General features: G+C 40.1%; 1 protein-coding gene across 1 annotated transcript in view; it reads left to right on the forward strand.

The window, feature by feature from the left end:
• The window catches only part of taf1c (TATA-box binding protein associated factor, RNA polymerase I subunit C), a 31,937-nt gene extending 11,488 nt beyond the window's left edge, over positions 1-20,449 (forward strand). The window contains exons 7-15 of the mRNA XM_057819670.1: positions 2,962-3,090; positions 3,150-3,267; positions 7,253-7,324; positions 7,414-7,549; positions 7,650-7,778; positions 7,914-8,103; positions 8,186-8,323; positions 10,506-11,560; positions 17,158-20,449. Of these exons, the coding sequence (XP_057675653.1) occupies positions 2,962-3,090; positions 3,150-3,267; positions 7,253-7,324; positions 7,414-7,549; positions 7,650-7,778; positions 7,914-8,103; positions 8,186-8,323; positions 10,506-11,560; positions 17,158-17,334 (2,144 nt within the window). The 3' untranslated portion in view covers positions 17,335-20,449. The remainder of the gene's footprint in view (positions 1-2,961; positions 3,091-3,149; positions 3,268-7,252; positions 7,325-7,413; positions 7,550-7,649; positions 7,779-7,913; positions 8,104-8,185; positions 8,324-10,505; positions 11,561-17,157) is intronic.
• Positions 20,450-20,917: the final 468 nt, after the last annotated feature.

Consider the following 20,917-nt stretch of genomic DNA (forward strand, 5'->3'; position numbering starts at 1 on the left):
CTCGAAGAGGAGGGATTTTAGAAGTACTTTCGGCTGCAGAAGCAGCAGCCACTGTAAGTAATGTAAACAGACATCAATATTGTGGGCAGTGGCAAACACGCGACTAATTTTGTGACTTGCAGCCCGACCTGCATCAGAGTTAGCATAGCATTAAACTGTGTGAACTTGTTAACCTGCCAAACACACTGAAAAAATACTTGCCTGGCACGTCCAGACTGTTCTCCCTGTTTTTTTAAAAACTGTTCTCCCTGTTTTTTTAAAAACACTGGGAGAACAGTCTGGGACCCAGCTCCTCATTGGCCTCCCGAACGAAAGTAACCGTGCAATTGATTCGTTTATTTGTGTGACGTGTTCTTAACGAGCAATGTCACTCTTGCGCGTCGGAAGTCGTCTCCACAACAACACCAATGGCGAATGGGAGAGCCGAGAATATGTTCCACTCCGCGGTAAATTCAGTTTTAAATGACCAAAAACCCAACGAGTTGCTAAATCCCAAGCAAACTGACAGCACTGGAATCATTTCTATTAAAAGTTGATGTGCTTCCTCTCGCTAGAGTTTCTTGTCGCTTTACCAACGTCACGTCCGCCCCCTGCTGATTGGTCCACTCCGCTCTCTGTTTGCTGTGGCTTGCTCCACCCTGGGAATTTGATCCGCAGATCGGTCGCCAGACTCCATAGCTGGAACAGCGGTGAGTCTGGAGTTCCAGGCAACAAAATACACCTCCTTATAAATTTGTTAGATTCCCTTGTTTTCAGTGTAAATCTACTAGAAATAAGTGAATTATCTGTAAATTTGACTCTTGATTTCTTGAAACCAGAAAAATAGCTAGCTGAAAGTAAAATTGACAGACTTATTTATGGTCTAATTATAAATTTGCAGTGTGTTTTCTACTGTTATCGTGAATTCAACTGTAGGAAATGTAGTGAACTCTGCTGGAAACTATAGAACCAGCAAGACGCTGCTTTGAGAGAGAGTGAAAGAATATTTTATTCATGCTTATAAAAACACATTAACTGCTGTGAAACTACATGGGTTTTTTATGCTTTCATGTGAGAATGTATCTATGTTCACGTGCTCCATGTATTCCTTTGAACGTTTTACAATGGGTATCTGTGGACTGCCTTATCTGATTTGACTCCCTCTTGTACCAGCTACAGCTAGTTTCCAAAGTGTTGAGTTAATTATCGAGGGTTGATTGAATATTTGCTTGACTGATTGAATATTTGCTTGTGCTCATATATACCTAATACATACATAATACATATTGCCATATTTTTCTTATTTGATATAACCAGTAAATGATTATTGCTTGCTATGCTAGGTATAATGTTTAAGTGTTACAAAGTGTTAAAAAGGGTCGGGGTGACAACTGCCTTGCTTCATGGCCGCAACATTGCGTAACTAGACCTTCTAGGACATCTTCAGCATCTTACGTCTGGACTTTCGTCTAGACTTTCAAGGACATCTTCCATGGCCGCAGCGTTGCATAACTGAAGTGTCTGGGTCATTCTGACCACTTTACCTAAGTGCCCTTGCTTACACACGTGTATTTAGTTAGTTGCACCTACATGCTCACACATAGCCAACCAAAATCACATGGGTGTCTCCAGCTTGCTTTCCCCCTCCCTTTAGGGCGGCACGCTTCTGTGTTGGGACAAACCCCTAATAAAAGAAAGAGCAAGAAGGGTTTTTTTAGATCAATTTTGGTGACTATACAGTGTAATCTAGCATTTCTCTGTCTAGTCCCTCCTTTGCTCTCCTTGGCCAAGAAAACTGAGTGTCTTCTCTCCTTATTTTTTGGGTAATTTTACAAATGTCCACCTAAGGGTCTATTTTTTAACTTGACACAAAGTCACAACTCATGATGTTTTTCTGTTGAAAATCACCAGAGTTGGGCTGAAGAAGGTTCACTTTTGTTTTCGTAGAAGGTATCGTTTCATAGTAAGCAACGCCCTTTCTTCAGTATATAGAGGCTTGACTTGTATTATCTCCTTGTACTTCTGATCTTCTAGATCACACCACTTGACTGGATCACACCATTTGTACCCTTGATATATATCTTGTTTATAAAATCTTTGAAGCAGGCAATCCTTGGCTGGGTCTGATTCTTTTCTCTTATTTGAGCTGTTGATTGATACTTGTCTTGGGGTTCAAAAGTGAAGTTCCCTAACAGAGAGGTCCCAGGACACAGTCTGTGTTTCACAGGAAAGTGTTGACAGCCAAAAAAAAACACTTGCTGCTTGTTTTCTTCTTGTAAACGGCCCGGGATAGAAGGAAAGAAGGTTAAGGCATGTTGTGACTTGACACTTTTGAAGCCAAATACCTATTAGTACATTTATTCATTCATTAAAATATATTCATTCATTTATTGAGACCAAACCTACGCCCTTGTTCGTTACGAAAGAAATTTCCATCATACGAAAGTCAAAAATATAGTATGGCTGGTCCTCTTGGAGCAGGGTTCACTAAATCCGGACCTTGGTGCCACTTTTCCTGTCCTGTTTTCCATGTCTCCCTCCTCCAACACACCTGAATCAAAATAATCAGGATCATTATCAGGCTTCTGGAAAGGTTGCTGTTTGCTGATGACATAATCATTTGATTCAGGTTGTGTTAGGGGAGAGTGGGAAAACACGACAGGAAAAGTGGCACCGAGGTCCGGATTTAGTAAACCCTGTCTTAGAGTGACGTTACGGACAGTAAATCCCATTTGAGCTGTTTAGACTGAGAAACATGTTGTCCTTATCGGTTATGAAACTACTTCCCGTATGTGGTTTCCATCCTGTCTTGCAAAAATCTGATTTCTGTGCTTTGTGATTATTCAGACTACAAAGGAGCCATCCAGTCTCAATCTGGATGGGCTAAAAAATTGGATTTTGGTTCCCAGCCTGAACAAGGCCTTTGTCAAATCTAATTCCATCTGTCTGTTGAATCTGATGGTCCTTACAACAGTACGTCAGATTTTCACAGAGTGGAGTTTGAGCAACATCAAGACAAGTGTTTCTCCGTGAACTCCGAAAGCAAACCGTTCAGCTTCCAACTAAAAGGCCCCATCCGACAGATCAGCTCAGCCTCCTTGTTCAACATCAGTAAGGCAGAGAGATAAGAATTATCGGTATGCTCCACATTAATACCTTTCTCTTTGTAGGTTGTGTTTCTTTGAGATCAGATTATTGTTGCGGAGTTTGGAGATTTAGTGAGACCGAGGAACCACGTTTGCTGCAAGTTGTTAACACTGCTGAGGTTGCCACTTGCGTTAATGTCAGGTGAGTCGACTCGTCACGAAGGTGGAATTCACCCTGCAGGGTCTAAATCAGGGGTGTCCAAACTGCGACCCGCTTCCCTTTATTGACCAGCAGCAAATTATGGAAATGTTGCATATGGGCTGCACAAGAAGCTTAAATACAGCCTACACTCTGTTGCACTTCCCAGCTTTAACACTAGATGGAGCTAGTTGCTTTAACAGTGCATCTCTATTAGCTCAGGGGTCAAATTTGACATGTTGAAGTCAGTGTAGGAAACTAGAATTGCAGTTTGGTTCTACATAAATAAATGTATCCAAACAGGTTTCTCACGAGTCCTTAATATGTCTTCAATTTAAAATCCTGATAATCAAGGTCTCAAATTGTCTGAAATAAAAAACACAATAGGTATTTCATTTCCAGAAAATGCCTTTAATGCCAGGGTTGCTACCAAAATCTTCCATTGGAATAGTGTTAGCTCACTCGCGGCTAGACATCCAATTCATTTTGACTCGTTTGGACGTCTAGTGCCAACAATGGCACTGAAACTAGAGCATTCACAGCCGGTCTTTTATGGGCATTTGCAGGTCACTTCCTATTGATTTTTAGTCGCTTCCTATTCATTTGGGGACATTCTTGAGTCAGGAAGTGACTTGTAAATGCCTCAACAGGAAAGGAAATGAAGTGACTGAAGATCAACTGGAAATGACGTCAATTGCCCCCAAATTACCTCGTTGCCTGGCATTGGCGGCAATAGACATCCAATCCGTTTGAATTGGGAGGGATGGCAGCGAATGTTCATTAATGATGAACGAATGTTCTTAAATGGTATTTGTAAGGTCTTACAAAATATCTTAAAAACCATTAAATTCAACTTTTAAATTGTTGCAATAACCTGATAAAAAGTATTCCAACGTGATAAATTGAGCTCTTTTTTTTTGCTGGAAATTTTCATTTGTGTTAGTATGAATATATATATTTTGCAATATCCTGATACCTCTGAATTATTTTGTTGCTTGAAGCTCTTAAATCTGTCCCTGCCATTTACAATTATAGACCTCAAATCCATTTGAAGTGGGAAAGCTGGTATGAAGTGACCATGTTTCACTGCCATTGATGGCAATAGACGTCCTATCTAATTAGACTGGTGGGCTGGCAGCGGTCAAACCAATAGACATCAATGAGTTAACACTAAGAATAAATTTTACAACTCCAGTCTTTTTTACCCACATCCTTTCTTCCCTCTTTTTAACAAATTCAAGTGGCAGGATTTGAAGGTGACCCATAGACTTCATAATAGATATATACATATATATATATACATATATTGGCGGGGCCGATTCCTAGTGGGCCTATTATTTATTTATTTATTTTTAAATCTAATATTTTCAAAACCAAAGCTGCTCCCGACCTCAAACTAAAACTGGCGCCTACCTTAGGCATATAGGAGTCTCCTTGAGCAGCGGCATCAAAAAATTCTAAGTCGTTCCCTAGTAACTGCTCCTCTGTGCGGCAATTGACCAGCCCCTCCTGGCACTTGTACCCCTGCAAGGTCGGGTGCGAGGCTGCCAGGAACTCTAGCAGGTGCCTGAAGCCGTCACTGTGGTGCATGGCAAGGACTTAACCCTGTGCTCCTTTTTGTGCTTCTTGCACATCAGGGAGCCCCACAGCGACATCCCGAAGGACGCCATGTGGGCCATGGGGAGAGATGGCCGCTTTAGGACCGCCCGGCCAGTCTCCAGCTCTCCCTTGTCCTCTGGAACATCTCCAGGATGTCGGCCGCAGAGGTTGCGCTAGACTTTTTCGTTGTCTGTCATTTTGACTGACAGGGTCATAAAAATCCGGTCATAATCTATTTTTACCCGTCACTTAAATTTTTGAAATGATGATAATGACATTGTGGTGACCCTTTGTTTGACATAATTCACCTTCCGTACTTGTGTGTCCATTTGGCCGAGCGCGTTACCGGCTACGACACAGTCACGTGACAGAGACACTTAAGAGCCGCGCGCGTTCCGGCTTGAATAGAGAGTTCACAGAGAGCAGCAGAGCTACAGCGGCTGGACACAGCAATTCAAGCTAACAAGACTCTTAACATTGCATACCGCTTCAAAATATTCAATAGTATTTAGTTTTCATTCATTTTAAATTAATATTCTGTCCAAACAAGCTTAACAGAGAATCCACACCGTGCCATCATCACACATCAAGCAGATGAGGTTACATATGGAACAATGAAATTAACAGTTCACCTGCTGTGGCCTGAACGCAGTCTCACACTTTCCTTCTGGTGCGCATGGACTTGAAATGCGTGCCCGCTTGTGCAGTCCCTCTTTTTTTCACCTCTTTTATCAACACCATCGTCGTTTTGGGGCTTTTTGAAGAAACTTCGGACATTCAGTTGCCTTGACATTTTTCAGAGTAAGGCCAACGACGTCTTGCATTAAGAGAGACAATAGCTAATTAATATGCTCACTCGCCACCCTGTGGTCTGGTGTGGGAATTGCAACCTGTCAAAATGACAGATGGTCACCGTTTTAAAAAATCGGTCAACGACGGAAAATATTCGGTGATGCGACCCCTGGTCGGCTGTGTCCCTGTGTTCTTCCTTGACTATGGTCATGACGAGGAGCCTCAGCCCGGCGACCGTGTAGGGGCCGACGACCGCCATGATGAGCCCGACGCTCTGCTTCGCGATCGAAGAGTGCACCAGCACCTTCTGGGTCAACTTGTAGCCGGCCTTGACAGACTTGTAGTTCTCCCACCTGGCCAGCACCTAACGGCTTGAATCGGGCTGTCCTCATCCTCCTAGGCTCCTAAAAACATGTTTGTTTTAGAGAGATAGGTGTTTTGATTCATCTTTTTTATAAAGTGAATAATGCAGGGCACTTACTTCAGCCCCAGGACACCTGGGCAGCACCATACAGCCGTTGTTGTGGAAGCTGCTGTAGATGTTCTTCCAAAGGTGCATGGGGTCAAAGTAGACGAATATCTGCTTGTTGCCGTCGGCGTAGGGGTTGGTGTAGGACCAGGTTCCCTCGGGGAGCTCAAGGCTGGTGTAGTAGCCAGCATTGTTGGCGTGGCCGTCAAAGCTGACAGAGTGGAAACAGTTTTTTTACCTTGAAAATGCTTGTGAATAAATGCTTGAATCCCTGAATTTTTTATAGATATGAACATAAAACAGTCTGGATTCTTGGTTAAAAGCAAAAAAAACCGAGCAGTTAGCATTTATTTTACGTACATATGTCGAATGTGATGCTAGACTTTAAGCCACTGTGGCGCTGCCTTATCACCACAAAGGGCTTTTTACGTTGAAAATTCTTGTGATTAAGTGCTTAAATCCCTGATTTTTTTATAGATATGAATGTAAAACAGTCTAGGTTGTTGGCTAAAATAAAATTTTAAAAAAACAGCATTTATTTTACGTAAATATGTTGAATGTGATGCTAGTCTTTAAGGCACTGTGGCCTTATCACCACAAAGGTTTTTACGATGAAAATTCTTGGGAATAAATGCTTAAATCACTGAATTCTTTAAGGTAAAACAGTCTCGATTCTTGATTAAAATTTAAAAAACGGGCAGTTAGCAATTATTTTACGTAAATATTGCGAATTATAACGCCAATGCTGTAGCTGCTAATTTCTCCCATTGTTTTTTTTTTTTCAGGTTTCAAAATGCATGCATGGTACGAAAAATATAATTCCCTTGAATCCTCGAACAAATCACTCCTGAGACTATCCATGGTACAGCTTTCGTACTTTTTCAACTTAAATCCGGCGTTGGCTCACTGCATGTGTTTGAGAATAACTGCAACAGACTGCAAACAACTGAAGCGGCGTGTGGGGTGGCGTAGTGTCTGGGGAAAGTGTCCCGTCAGTATAATAATGAAGTCTATGGTTGACCCTTGCATCTTTTGATCTTTCTTAATGTGGCCTTCGGAGAAAAAAGTTTGGACACTTCTGGTGTAAATTATATACCGCTGTAAAATAAGTGTTGTGTTTGTCATCAGTCCTCACGTTTTAGGTGAAATTCTGGTGGCAAGTAAAAGTGGAAAAACTCACCTCTGGACTGTTGGCAAAGGGTATGTGCATTTTCTGTGAAAGTTTCAAAAAAGAAAAGCTCTATCCGAAATTCTGGTCCATTTTATAACTGTTTCCTACAATGTGTTAGGATTCAAAAGGTTTGGGAAGATGATAGCAATCTTTACTTTAATGCAAAGTCATCCTGGCGATGGTGTGAGTTCTCTGCTCATCCTAGGGTGATGGTCTACGCCGACAGGACCGGTGCAGAACTCTGTGATATCAGGGTGAGATTTAGCAATTTGAAATGAAGTTGCTGCTATAAAAACAAGTTGATTCCCTGCCGTGCCCTTGACTTTAGCCTTTTTGTCTTTCCTATTTATCCAGACAAGTCCTGCTTCCAATCACACGCTGTTTCGCATCAGCAGCACAGCTGAGTGTCGAAGGGGGGAGAGGTTAATCTTATGCAAATATCTAACGGACCCACACCCCTTTCACCATCTTGTCACCACTCAGGTACATCCATTTATTCTTGATTGTTAGCTATTCTTCAAAATTTGAATAGTTTGGATATGTTTGTATTAAATGATCTTGAAATATCCTGTTTTAAATATTAATTTAAACTGCATGTTTATTCATTTTGGCTCGTAGTACTCGGCCTACATTATGGACGAACGATTACCGAGCTTGCCAATGCTGAAGATTGATCACATGATGCAATCCCCGCCAGTGTTTTGTCATGTCCTTCCTGGTGTATCCTCATCCTGCGGGGATGCTAGAAGCACCAAGATTTTACTAGGTTCCCAAAGGTCTCAGGAAATCACACAGCTGCAATACTCAGGTTGGTTGACATCATTGGGCAAGGAGACTGTAAAATGTATTTTGTCTACAGCTGTAGTTTAAGGTTATGTTTACATTTTTAGGTAGCAGATCAGAAGCGTACGTCAGTCTGGGTCCTCCTCAAGCTCTGCTTCGTCCTTGTGATAGCCTCAAACACCTTCCTGTCCATATCCCTCACCGAATGGACACAGCAAGCACAAGGCTGTCTTCACCATCTGCAGGTAAGGAAAGAGACTGTCTTTGATGATTCAAGGCTTTTCCGTTACTGACTGCATTAGTAATAAATATAGCCTGTCCTGATCCACTACCTGGTCATCAATTAGCGGACCGCGGTCCACGACTGGACCACACCCAGAGGAAATGGCACCCCCAAAAAAAAACGTATATTATTTGTACGAATGACGCTATGCACTACTATTCTATCGCTAAATTCTGTTTCATTTTTAGTCAAATATCTTCCATGTTCCCACTTCTGTTGTCATCTCCATGACAACGATCCGCTAATTGTCTGACAAAGCCTGCATGCTGCTAGCTAGGGTGGACTTACCGCAGCACTGTTAAACACGAGTTGCACCCGGCACTTTGCAATCCGTTTCTTTACATGCCACCAGCAGACGACCAAATCTAACAAAATGGCATGCTCGAAGTTGACCGAAAAGAAAAGTGGGCAGCGAAAATCGCTGTTTCACTGAGGAAAGGACTGACAAATATGCATCTGTTTTACAACCTGCAAGTACCAAACCTATGTGCTTACTAGAGGCGTGCAAAATTTCCGATTATTAGATTATTCGCGATTCGGCTGTGGAAGATTCGAGAACGATTCACAAACATCCAAATTCCGATTATTGAATTATACCAGGTAAAGCGGAAATAAAATGTAGTCAGCGCGGTCTTCGGGACGCAATGAGGAACGGACCGAGCGTAAATATCATGTGCAGCTAATGCCACTAGGTAAAAAAAAAAAAAAAAACAATAATACCTGACTGCGGCCGTCAGCCGCTACAAACAGCGTCCAGTTGCTAATTGCTACAAACATACGGCAACATACGGCTATGGTAGATATCACATATATCTAGACTAGATGTGAAATGACACTTTCCCGCGCTAGTAAACAGGCGCCATCTTAAAGCACTACACTTCTCTAGAAGGCTCTGTTGTAGAGAACCTAATTACTTTTTATCTAAAATGCCCCTAAATCGGCAAAATCTTGACTTGAATCTATCTTTAAATGATGAAACAGTTTTAAAACTTTCACATGTCGAGAGTAGACATGAGGGAAATTATGGAATAACGGGCGCAATTTTAACAACTTTAACGGTTGATTCACAACATTAAATTATTTGAATGTAGTTTAAAGCTGCTGATACAGAATGGGGACTTGAGTATTTTATTTACTGTTTTCAACCGGTAACTTGATACTAAAATAGTAGTTTGGTTTATTTAGCCTGAGAGGATTCTTGAACAATTTTGGAACAAATATACATAACATAAAATAAAAAATTGGGGGAGGGGGGCATAAATAATCGATTCATAAACGAATCGGAGTCTCTGAATCGTAATCGAATCGTTAGGTGCCCAAAGATTCCCACCTCTAGTGCTTAATATGCTTAAAGACCGTTGCTCTGATACAAAATGGAAATGTGTAACACCATTATGTTAAAGAGCACAGCTCTTTTGAAGAGACATTTCCTCCTAAATCAGAATTGAGAAGGCAAGAAATTAACAGGTTGAAGCAGTCATATCAAGAGTCAAGCAAGGTTATTGTTAAATCTATGATACAAAAACAAATTGCTACGGAGTACTCAGTGTTGTGGGTGTTGGCGAAACATAAAAAGCCGTTCTCTGATGGAGGAATAATAATAGAGTGCATGACTGAAGTGATGGCACGAATGTTCGAAGAAAAGGAGGAAATGACAACAAAAATCAAGTCTCTCAGATTCATCAACCACAAGATGCACTGAAGTACTGCCTGATGATGTGGGTAAACAGCTTTGTGATGGCATGAGAAATGCTGATTGCATCTTACTAGCTGCAGATGAGTCCACTGACATAGCTCAGTTGTTGGGAGTTTGTCAGATATGTTGATGAGGCTAAGGGGGACTTTGTTGAAGTGTGTGATGCCTTGGATCAGACAAACCTCAGTGGACAAACAACGGGGGAAAACAAAGAAATATAAAAAAAATACTGAGTGAAAAAGGGATAGATGTGAAGAAACTTGTCTATTGAGAGGGGTTTTAATAGCAAATTACCTGTATAATAAATCGTACTAACATTTATATTTTAAGAACAAGATGTCTTTTTATCTGGGGTTCCCTTTGAATTGAGAAGCAACAACAGTAATTTGACAGTTACCAATCAACCTTTTATGCTAAAACTCTTGATTTCGTGGTCTCACATTTTTAGGTCTGACGTGCATCCAAAAGAGTGCAAGAGATGGAAGTAATGAATCGATCTGTGTGCTACAGCTGACCGAGGCAGGCGATATATTCTGCCAGGTCCTAGAACACAAGCCGCTGGATGACACTTCAGAGAATGAAGCCCCATCTAGTAATGCATCGAAAAACCTTTTACAACCAACACATGAACATGTGTCGAGTTCAGATGAAGAGGATGAAAAGGTGACTAACAGTCTAGCCAGTGATGCGGAGCAGCCATGCAGCGCTCAGAAGACACCCACCATCATGACTCATGCTAAGCTTAGTGAGAATGCTCTCGCTACTTGGAAACTCTGGCTACAAAAACTCTTTCTCAAGAGCCGCAAAAAGAAGCCACGTCCACGCAGTCCAAAACAGTTCACAGTTAACACAAGTGGTCTCCTCTGCCTGTCCAGTGACAAGGTGAGAGAATTGTCTGAAGAGGAGCATGTGATGAGCATGAGACAACAATTGAGTGAGTGCATGTCCAACCGTTCCTTGCTGGTTAGAAGGACTGGCTCCTCAGAACCTTCGGATGTGGTGCCATTTCCAGACGAAGTGGACACGGCAGCTTTCACCGACGACCTTAGTCAACGACTAACCCTGTCCTGGCACAGCCAGGATAATTGGCGAGAATGGTGGAATTACAGGCTAGGGCTTAGTAAGGAAGAGAAGATGAAGGCATTGAGGAGGAAGAGGAGGAAAGAAAAGGCGGCACGATCGGGCGGTCGACGACTGGACCTCTCTGATAGTTTCAGTTCGTCAGTCACCAATCTGTCCGAGCTGGATAGTTTCTCCGACTTTTCGGGCTGGTCATCAAGTGAAGGGAGGTTGTCAGAAGGGAATGAGACATCGCAGTCTGAGGGCACATTGGGGTGTGAGACCTCGCGAGCCAAGACGCCCACGTCCGTGCTCAGTGAGGATTCTGCAGCTCATGTACCGGTTACCCAGGCCACGACCGTCCAAATTGACTCCACACCATCAAGTCAGAAAAAGAACAAACGGCCTGCCGACAACTACCTCAGCTCTCTGTTTGGATCACAGGTGAATGATGGCTCAAGTTTCTCACTATTTGCTGTTTTTTTCCATATTTCAAGGCTAGTACAGGCCCTTGAAATCCTTGAAAATGCTTGGATTTTACGCAGTGTTATTTTCATTAACGATGACTATAAAACATTTTTCGTCGACGAACATATTTTTTTCATGATGACGAGCCAAAAACTTGTCCTGGGAAACTCAAGCATAACGAGACGAATGCCAGTTTTCATCTGACGAGACGACGGCGAGACAAAAAAATGTGCCATAGTTTCTGTCACGTTCACAATGTGTGACATGTGTAGTTAGCCTGCATCGTAACAATTCTGTTTGTGTCACTCATGTGACGTGCTGTGCCCCCTCAACTCACCAGTGTCCTCTCCAGTCTCGCTTGTTTGGAAACACACTTGGTAAAAGGCTGTTTTCTTATCTTGGCGAGAGAGAACATGCAATGTTGCTTTAGCCTTAAAGGTCAGTGCTGAGTGACCATCACACACTAAATGTATCTCGTAAAATTAGCATAGCTTCCCGTTCGCGTTAGCGTTAGGTTTATGCTAACGAGGAGCGTCCTCTTAAACTCTCGGACAACTGTTTTTACATACAGTTCGTCGTGTCCAGGTGAGTATAATTCATTGAAAAATATTGTATTGTTTCCCTGCTGAGTGTGTATTATCAGGAGGTTGGCGTTGTCCTTGTGGAAGCTACAATATGCACTCATCTGTCAATGTTAATTCGAAATATTTGGAAAGCTTTATTTGTTTATTTTTCAAGTCATCTTTTTAATTTGACAGAAAACATTTTTAGTTAGACGTCGACTAAAAAATTATTCAGTTTTCATCAACAAAAACTAGATGAGGACGAACACATTTTGAAATGACTAAATTATGTCTAATAATTTTATCGTTTTAAAACACTAAGACAAAAATTCAAAAGGCTGCCATAAACAGCACTGATTTCTTAGTCGGGTTTTCAAGGTATTAAAAATTACTTAATTTTGCATAAAGACCTTGAAAAAGTGTTAGGCACACAATACTTCTCAGCACCCTGTCTAAAAATATAAATTAAAAAAATGAAGTGTTTGAATTCGGCTGTGAAAAGGTGTATGAACTCTGATATTCTGTAAGTGCAGTAGATGCACAGTTTTACATAATGGTAATCAGCAGTGTTTTTGGCAGCCGGTTTAATTTTTTTCTTTTTTAGAAGAAAATACTAATTAAATATTAGTCTTAGTCATTTCAAAATGTGTTAAGCTTCGTCAAGTTCTAGTTGACAGTAACCCAAAATGTTTTCATCTTAAAAAAATAAATAAATAAATTAAAAAAATCTAAAGTTTTAGTCCTAAAATAAATCAAGGTTTCCTACAATTTAGAATGAACATAGACAGACGAGCACATAATGCTAGGTTCATACTGCAGGGCTTAATGCACAATTCCAAATTTTTTGTCATGTTTTTTTGGCATGCCCGCTCAGACTGCCTTTGTCCAGTGAGCCCGTTTAAGTATTACGCATGTGCACTAATTCGCAGTCCCACAAGCGCTGAGCAAACCGACCTGTAGAAGCATCAAAACAAATGACTAGACATGCTGGCTCTACATCATTCTAGGTTGGTCATATTTTGATTTCCAAAAAGAGGACACAAATACGACATAAATACAGCATTCCCCGCTTAGTCTTATATTCAAACTTTGTATGGATTGATAGAATGCATGGACGCACTGTTAGTGCATGACGCACACACATACGGTCAGTTTGGTGCACAGAAAGAAAACCCAGCATTTTTTTTTTGTTTTGTTTTGTTTTTGGTACGACTCTGGTCAATCCCGCCTCCTGCCTACAAGCCAAGTTTAAAGGTAGGCACTAATGCTAATGCACAGCCCCATCGCCACCATCCTACCTGCCTCTCTCACTCTTTGCTCACGTAATTGCAGCATGAATTCCGATTTGGGAGACTTGAGATCCAGACCGCAGCCACATTCTGGGTAAATGTGGCCCAGATCGGATTTTAACCACATACGAAAGTGGATTTGATATTTAAAGATTGCATTTGAAATGGTCCACTTCTGTGTGACTTGTCTTGTTCAGGCCGTCAAGTTGATGCCTCACTCGAGTCGGAAAAACACAAATATCGGATCTGTGCATAAAGCCCTGCGGTCTGAACCTAGCCATATTGTAGCGTTTCCAAGGACGCCATCTTCGTGATAATAATACGCACTTGGCAGGAAAAGCAGTACATTATTTCCAATTCAACCCACCTAGAAGCCACCAGCTGTATGTTTAAAAAAAAGAAAAGTGAACATTTAAGTGGATGCTCACAATGCTAAAGCTAATGCTATCGCAAATGCTATGCTAAAGCGACGTGTTACATTTAGTCTGTGACGATCACTCAGTACAGACCTGTAAAGGCAAAGGCAACATTGCATATTCTCTCTTGTCAAGATAAGAAAACAAATCAAAGCCACGTGTTTCCAAACAAGAAAAATGCCTAGCTTGAAACACATCCTGAACTCAGGTAAGGAGCATGAGAGGCACAGCATATCTCACATGAGTGACACGACCCAAACACTGCCACACGTTTTTAGCTCGTCACGTCATCGTCATGAAAAAAATTGTTCGTCGACGAAATATAGAGTTGCGAGAAGTCAGGTGCTGAGCACTCTATGGTGTTGGAGAGAAAAAAAACTTTTGGTAGATTATTATTTAAAAAACAACAACAATAAATAAAACATATTGAAACAATAGAGTATTTAACTTTGCGGTAGGCATGTGCCGTTATGAGATTTTGACGGTATGATAACCTTAAGCAAAAATACCGCGGTTACACGGTATCATGGTATTGCAATTATAGCTCTAAAATGTGTTATTTTGGGATGTATGAATTCAAAAAAGAAAAATTCCCACTGAATAGGATTTTTTAATTTTTCACAGCATATTTGCAATGTTAGAATAAATAAATAAATCAACAAAAAAATAACTGAAATATTCAAAATTTAAATAAATCGAAATTATAGACTAAACCCATAGCCACACCTTAAGTTATTCAACCTTAGAACAAGAACCCTTGGTAATATAGAATACGACTTAAATAATGTATGATTGAATTGATTTTATGTAAAACACATACCACTACTACTATTAATATTAGTTGAATATTAATTGAGAGCGAGAGAGACTTAGCAAGTGTGTATGACTCGTATCATTATTTACACAATACACACACACACACACACCCTCTTTCAACACAGAAAGTCGCCAGAGAGCAAAAACACCACAGGCTGTATTATGTAAATGTTATTTTGAACAGATGTTTACAATGACGGACGACTTTACAAAAGTAGGTTAATTGTAGAGAGGAAACTAGTAAGCCATCTTGGCATGCTAACTAGCCACGTTATCTGCCTCGTTAACAAGCTTACGTTATAGTATTTGTTTTACCATCTCTAGATACACCAAACACGCTGTAGTGAACTCTCGTAGCCGGTGGCAAATGTTAAAGACAGCGTTTACTTACCTTAAATTTTGTGTAAAGTGATGGTCACGTAAATGTGAAATCATGTCGGTGTTGCTTCTCCTGGCAACCACCCTCCGCAAGTATTTCGGCTGTCCTCACTCCTCTAGCCGCAGTTGTGTCTCTTCGGTAGCCAAAGTACTCCCGTACTAGCGACTTTGTCTTTTTTTGAGGGGGGAGCTCAGGTGTAGTGTCACCGACAGACACAGGACAGAGCAACAACTGGAGGGATGAGCGCTGCAGCTCCAAGCCACGGATTTCTCCCTACAATATTCGGACACGAAAATAGATAAAACTGTACAACGGTATGACTGAAAAGTTTAGTGTTTTGAAACCGTGATGTTTTCATACCACGGTAAACCTTGAAACCGGTAACCGGCACATGCCTACTTTGGGGATTAAATATGTGTGTTGAAAATGTTGTTTTTTTTGTTAATAGCATGGTCACTACCTGACAGCTTGCTTGCTACCAGCTCACGTTGGATAAGGCGCTATTGGAACTGAGAAGTTAACTGTTGACTGAGAAGGCGTTAACATGGCCCAAATACGAATTGGCGATTCTTTCTTTTTAAAAACAGCGAAATTTTCTAAAATTCAATTTGAGGTAGAAAATGAAGATGATTATGATAGTTTATAATAGTGCGCGGAGAGGAAAAGTTAGCTGCAGATTCAGACTGTGGGGAACGTCAGTTTTTTTGTTGTTGTTGTTTTTTTTTTTTTTTACCTGTCCTGTTAAGCTGCTTGACACGGAGAATGGGGAAAATGAGTGTCCTATTGGTCTGAACAGTTTTAACGTATCACACGGGAATATGATATACTCCCATTGTGATGATTGTTCATTGTGTTTCGTTTATTATGAGAAAGCGGCGAGCAGGAAGGGATTATGGGGGGACAGAAAGGAAAATACAAAACGAGAGAGAAGAACAAACAACAACAACAAGAACTACGTTCAACGCAAATAGTTTGCATTTTAGTCATATTAATGTTGTTGCTATAGAGCTGCCACCTTGCAGAGCGCTGTTGGACATTGCTGTGCAATTTATTTGAATGTTGTTAAAAGCGAGTGTTAAACTGAGACTTATTGGACCTTTTACTTTTCAAATGTGTTTGTGTGTCATTGCACCGTCTAGCTGTGGGGATTTGCATTATAACACACGGGCACTTTTATTTCCAATACAAAAACTCCAACATACACTGTAGGTGAAATAGAACGTCTTTGTAGTAACCTAGTAGTAGTAGTAGTACATAAACTATCTAGCATGTGTGTTATGTGCAACTGTGCATGCCTTGTATGGAGAAATGTTTGTATGACAAATTTGGACCGAAACAGACGTTTTTGGATAGGAAAAACAAAATAAGATCCTCAGCAACCCCCTGGTGGTAATCAGACGTTGGTCGCAGGGCCTTAAATTTTACATCCTTATCGTTTGCGCACATTTCCCAAAAAAAAGACAATATCCCTTCTTTTTGCTTCATGTAGCGGCAAAATAAGCATAACATGTTTTATGACCATAAAAGGCTGGTTTTGTAATTTCTTGTAATTTTCAAAAACTATTATTGCAGGGGTCTCCAAACCTCTTTTTTGACCGTTGAACCAATGAGGTTTCTGCTAAAACAAGTAGCATCTGACTGCAATTAACTTATTGCACTTGTAAACCAAGATTGGTGAAAAGGTGTCATCCTGTTTGGTTGGAACAAAATCCTCCACACACAGCGGGCCTTTATGGAATAGGTTGGAGACCCCTGTATTATTTATTTCAATCCATAAAAATATTTTTGTTGCAAAAAAAAATGCCCATCTGTTAGCGCAAATGCACAAATGATCCAACTCCGTATTCATCAGTTATATAGTCAATATGAGTGAATAATGTATTACCCAATTGAATTTACGTGGTGCGCTCAATTTTCTAAAATTTTAGGTTACGTAAGCCACTGTGAAAAAATGAGGGGGTAAAAAAATGTTTCTTTGGTGCCCCGTGTGATAAACGACTAAAAATGTAGTTTATCAGCAACACCTGAATAAGTTTGTGTATGTTCTAAAACAAAATGAACATTCTGCACATTCCTCATCACATTCCTCTCATTCCTGTTCCGCATACAGAACGATAACTCTCAACTCGACAACTGCTTTGATGCGGAGGAGCATTCACTTCGGCCTGTGGCTCACTCCTCTCAGCAATATGGCTCCCAGTCACTGTCGCTCTCTCAGGGGTCGGTGCGGCGGCCGGGGTCACAGTCATCACAACCAAAGAAAAAGAAAGCACGGATGGGATTTTGATGTGCCCGTCACCTCATGTTGATAAAGCAGTCTTGACATTTTGGCCTGAAGGACTAATTTTTATTTCTTTTTTTCTATTTATTTTTATTTTTTTGTATTTCTTCTAATCATGAGGTCTACAAAATCAAGTCATTTCGCCATTCGTGGATTCAATGAATGCAGAACTCTATCATTAAAAGAACCCCAAACAACAGTACCTTCACGGACAGAACATTATGGTTCTTTCGCCCTCAAACTGGATTTTAACTGGACAATTCATCATTTTCAACTCCTGAGAACATCACAAGGCTGGTTTGGTAGGACAAAGAGACATTTATTTTTTAATTAAATGTGTGTTTGTGTAAAAATGTGGACAAATTATTTAAATAATGGATGCTGCTTCTACAATTAGCAATAGGAGTGAAACAGAATATCGACAGAGTAAAAATATCAATAAGATGTAACAGGTTGCTCTCAAAATTTCCCGCTAGAATATTAACCAATTGGCTGCCATTGATGGCACTCGATGAGCAATTCACTTCTAATACAGAAGCGTACTTTTTTTTTTCTAAGTAGGACATGAACAAAAATCTGCTTTTAATATGGAAAACAACAATTCACATTTTTGCCAATTTTCAGACATATTTCTCGACAAGCTTCACAATAAGGCTACAACAACTAATCGATTAAATCAATAAATTGGCTCCCAACGAATGTGATTATTGACAGTTGTAGACTAGTTAACTCGGTAAACTGTGATAAAATATTATTTTTGAAGGAAATAGTAAACCATTTTGTTGTCATTGTTCCTTACAAAATTCCTAAAACAACTTACAGGTTAATTGTGAAGGTAATTGTGAAAAAAGTGACATTTATCTGATTAATCGTTTGAATAATCGTCTAATTAATCAATTATGAAAATAATCGTTAGTTGCAGCACTGTTTGCACCCTTCAGCAACCAAAAACTTTATAACGACCGCTGTTCAATTTTGGAGCATGCTTATTGGTCGGCCATCTTAGTTAATCGTCAAAACCTCTTTTTTTCACTGCAAAGAAATTAAATCCATGTGAAAAAAGAACTAAAACAGAAAAAAGTAAGCTTCTACCTGTACTAGAAGTCCTTATTAGGGTTGAGCATCAAGCATTGAGCATCGATGGGTCCCGATTCTAACACTCCGGTTCTCCCAGAACCGTTCAAATTTTAAAATTTCAATTCCATGTTTCGATGACCTGACCGCCGAGCGGGAAAAAAATGCTGCCGAAAACCACGAAGAAGCCACAAGAAGCGCGTGTTTGTGCATTGCAACTTGATTACAACCATGGACGCGGTGTGGCGGCACTCAAAAGTTTTGCTTACCTTTAAAAAAAAAAAAAAAAAAAAAAAAAACTCAGTGCAACATTCTGAAACAGTCTGAAATATTAACAAATCGTAGCTGCCTCTTACATTCCTAACCATAAAAAGGGACACATTCTGCAGCATGATGGTGCTCCATCGCATACTTCAATCTCTACCTCAAAGTTCCTCAAGGCAAAGAAGATCAAGATCCTCTAGAACTGGCCAGCCCAGTCACCAGACATGAACAGGATGAAAGAGGAAGCATGGAAGACGAAACCCAAGAATGTTGATGAACTCTGGGAGGCGTGCAAGACTGCTTTCTTTGGTATCCCTGATTACTTCATCAATAAATTGTATGAATCCTTGCCGGACCGCATGGATGCAGTCCTTCAAGCCCATGGAAGTCATACAAAATATTAAATTTGGATCTCACAGCACCACTACTTAATTCGCTTATGTTATGTAACATATTTTTGTATTTGAAGTACCGTATTGGCCCGAATATAAGACGATGTTTTTTGCGTTGAAATAGGATTGTAAAAGAGGGCGTCATTTTATATTTGCGGTCTAGACATTATACCCATTCACGACGCTAGATGGCGCCAGATATCATTGAAGCGATGTTCTGTCATGACAGATCTCCGCTACTTTCAAGTTTAACCAGTTTGCATTTTTTTTATTGCAATGTTTTTCCTTATTCCGATTTGTTTCAAGACTACAGTCACAGTTAGACTTCACTTTGATGGTTAATGCAGTTATTGCAATTTTGTTGTTTTATCACAATAGATTGGTTTATTTACATTTCAAAAACCAGAAGCCATTCGTTTACGAATGTGATTGCATTTTAGTTTACATATTTAAATGTTCAGATACTAAGTTTTGAATGAGGCAAAATAACATGCTTGTTCTCTGAAATATATTGTTATAATTTGTTTCGAATGTACTGTAATTTCTGTATAAAAATTAATTTGGTGTTCAAAAAGTTTTTTTGTCAAACTTGAGTCTTGAAAAAGAGGGGGTCGTCTTATAATCAGGGCCGTCTTATATTCGGGACAATACGGTACATTTTTTGTTCAATTTTCGCACTACTTTGTGTAGGCGCCAATACTTTTATCTTGCCAAAATTTGACTTTTAAGGTCTTCATTAAATGATCTTTTTTCAGTGAAACAAATATATTTTTGTACATTCAACATCATTTGGGAGGGTCTGAGCTGTCATATGAGCCATTTCTGAAACCAATTGAATCATTAAAAGTCAGGTTATTAGCAACTGTTTCTACAAAATTGATAAGCGACAAGATTTTTTGTCAGGGACTGTTGGTTAGCTCCCATACAGCAGGACTTGTGAAAAAAAATTCGTTCATGTAGCTTTTCCCCTTTCAAGGCCTATATACTGCATATTAACAGGTTGGTAAAGATGTAAAATACTTAGACATAAAGTTTCCAAGGCAGAAATGTAACAGAACCCCCTCCTCCATTTTTTTTCTTTTAAACAAAGCGTTCTGATCAATTCAAGTCAATTTTATGGCACTTGAAAGATGCCACCTAATTGATGATATTCCTATATTATTCTTATATTATACTTATATTAACTTACTGAACATTGCAATCCTACCTGCCTGCTCTGCACCTGTGGTGTTCACCTCACGGCTGGTGCTTGCTGCTGCATCTACCTTGTGAGGCGCCACAAGCCAAAGTTTCCACAGTTATGTGTTGTCGTATTACTCTGTGCAAGTTGCATTTTATTTGCCATCTTGCCGTAACACTTTCATTGTAATCCTCTGTTTGTGGCTGCGAGCTTGTTGTATTTAAAAAATGATTTTTTTGACCATTTTGCAGATTCTTTAACAAGCGTTTTTCTCTTCTTAGTTTTTCGGCTACACCATTGCTTTTTTTATCCATGATGCAGCACTGCACAGAGCTAGTGGCAAATTTAACTCAATAAAAACTGAATAGCAGGCAGAGCTGCATGTTTTAGCCTGCACACGTCAGGGTGCGTCTGGAAAAATATAGATGGCAGAAAACACTCAGGTGACTTGAAGTTCCTCTCTGAGACCCCCAATTTGGCCAACATCAGTGGAAAGCTTAAAATCTCAATTTTCTGGAGGAAGAAATTTTTTTGAACAGGAGAGCATTAAAAAAAAAAATTTGAACAGCGAAACCCTATTTGGAGGTGAGAGCATGAAAGAGCAGAATTAAAGACGCCATGACTTAAATGAAATATTATCGCGTACTTGGCCTGTTTCGATCCAAAAACTTATGTAGCA

Source organism: Corythoichthys intestinalis, chromosome 17 (assembly GCF_030265065.1).
Source record: "Corythoichthys intestinalis isolate RoL2023-P3 chromosome 17, ASM3026506v1, whole genome shotgun sequence".
Classification (NCBI taxonomy): domain Eukaryota; kingdom Metazoa; phylum Chordata; class Actinopteri; order Syngnathiformes; family Syngnathidae; genus Corythoichthys; species Corythoichthys intestinalis.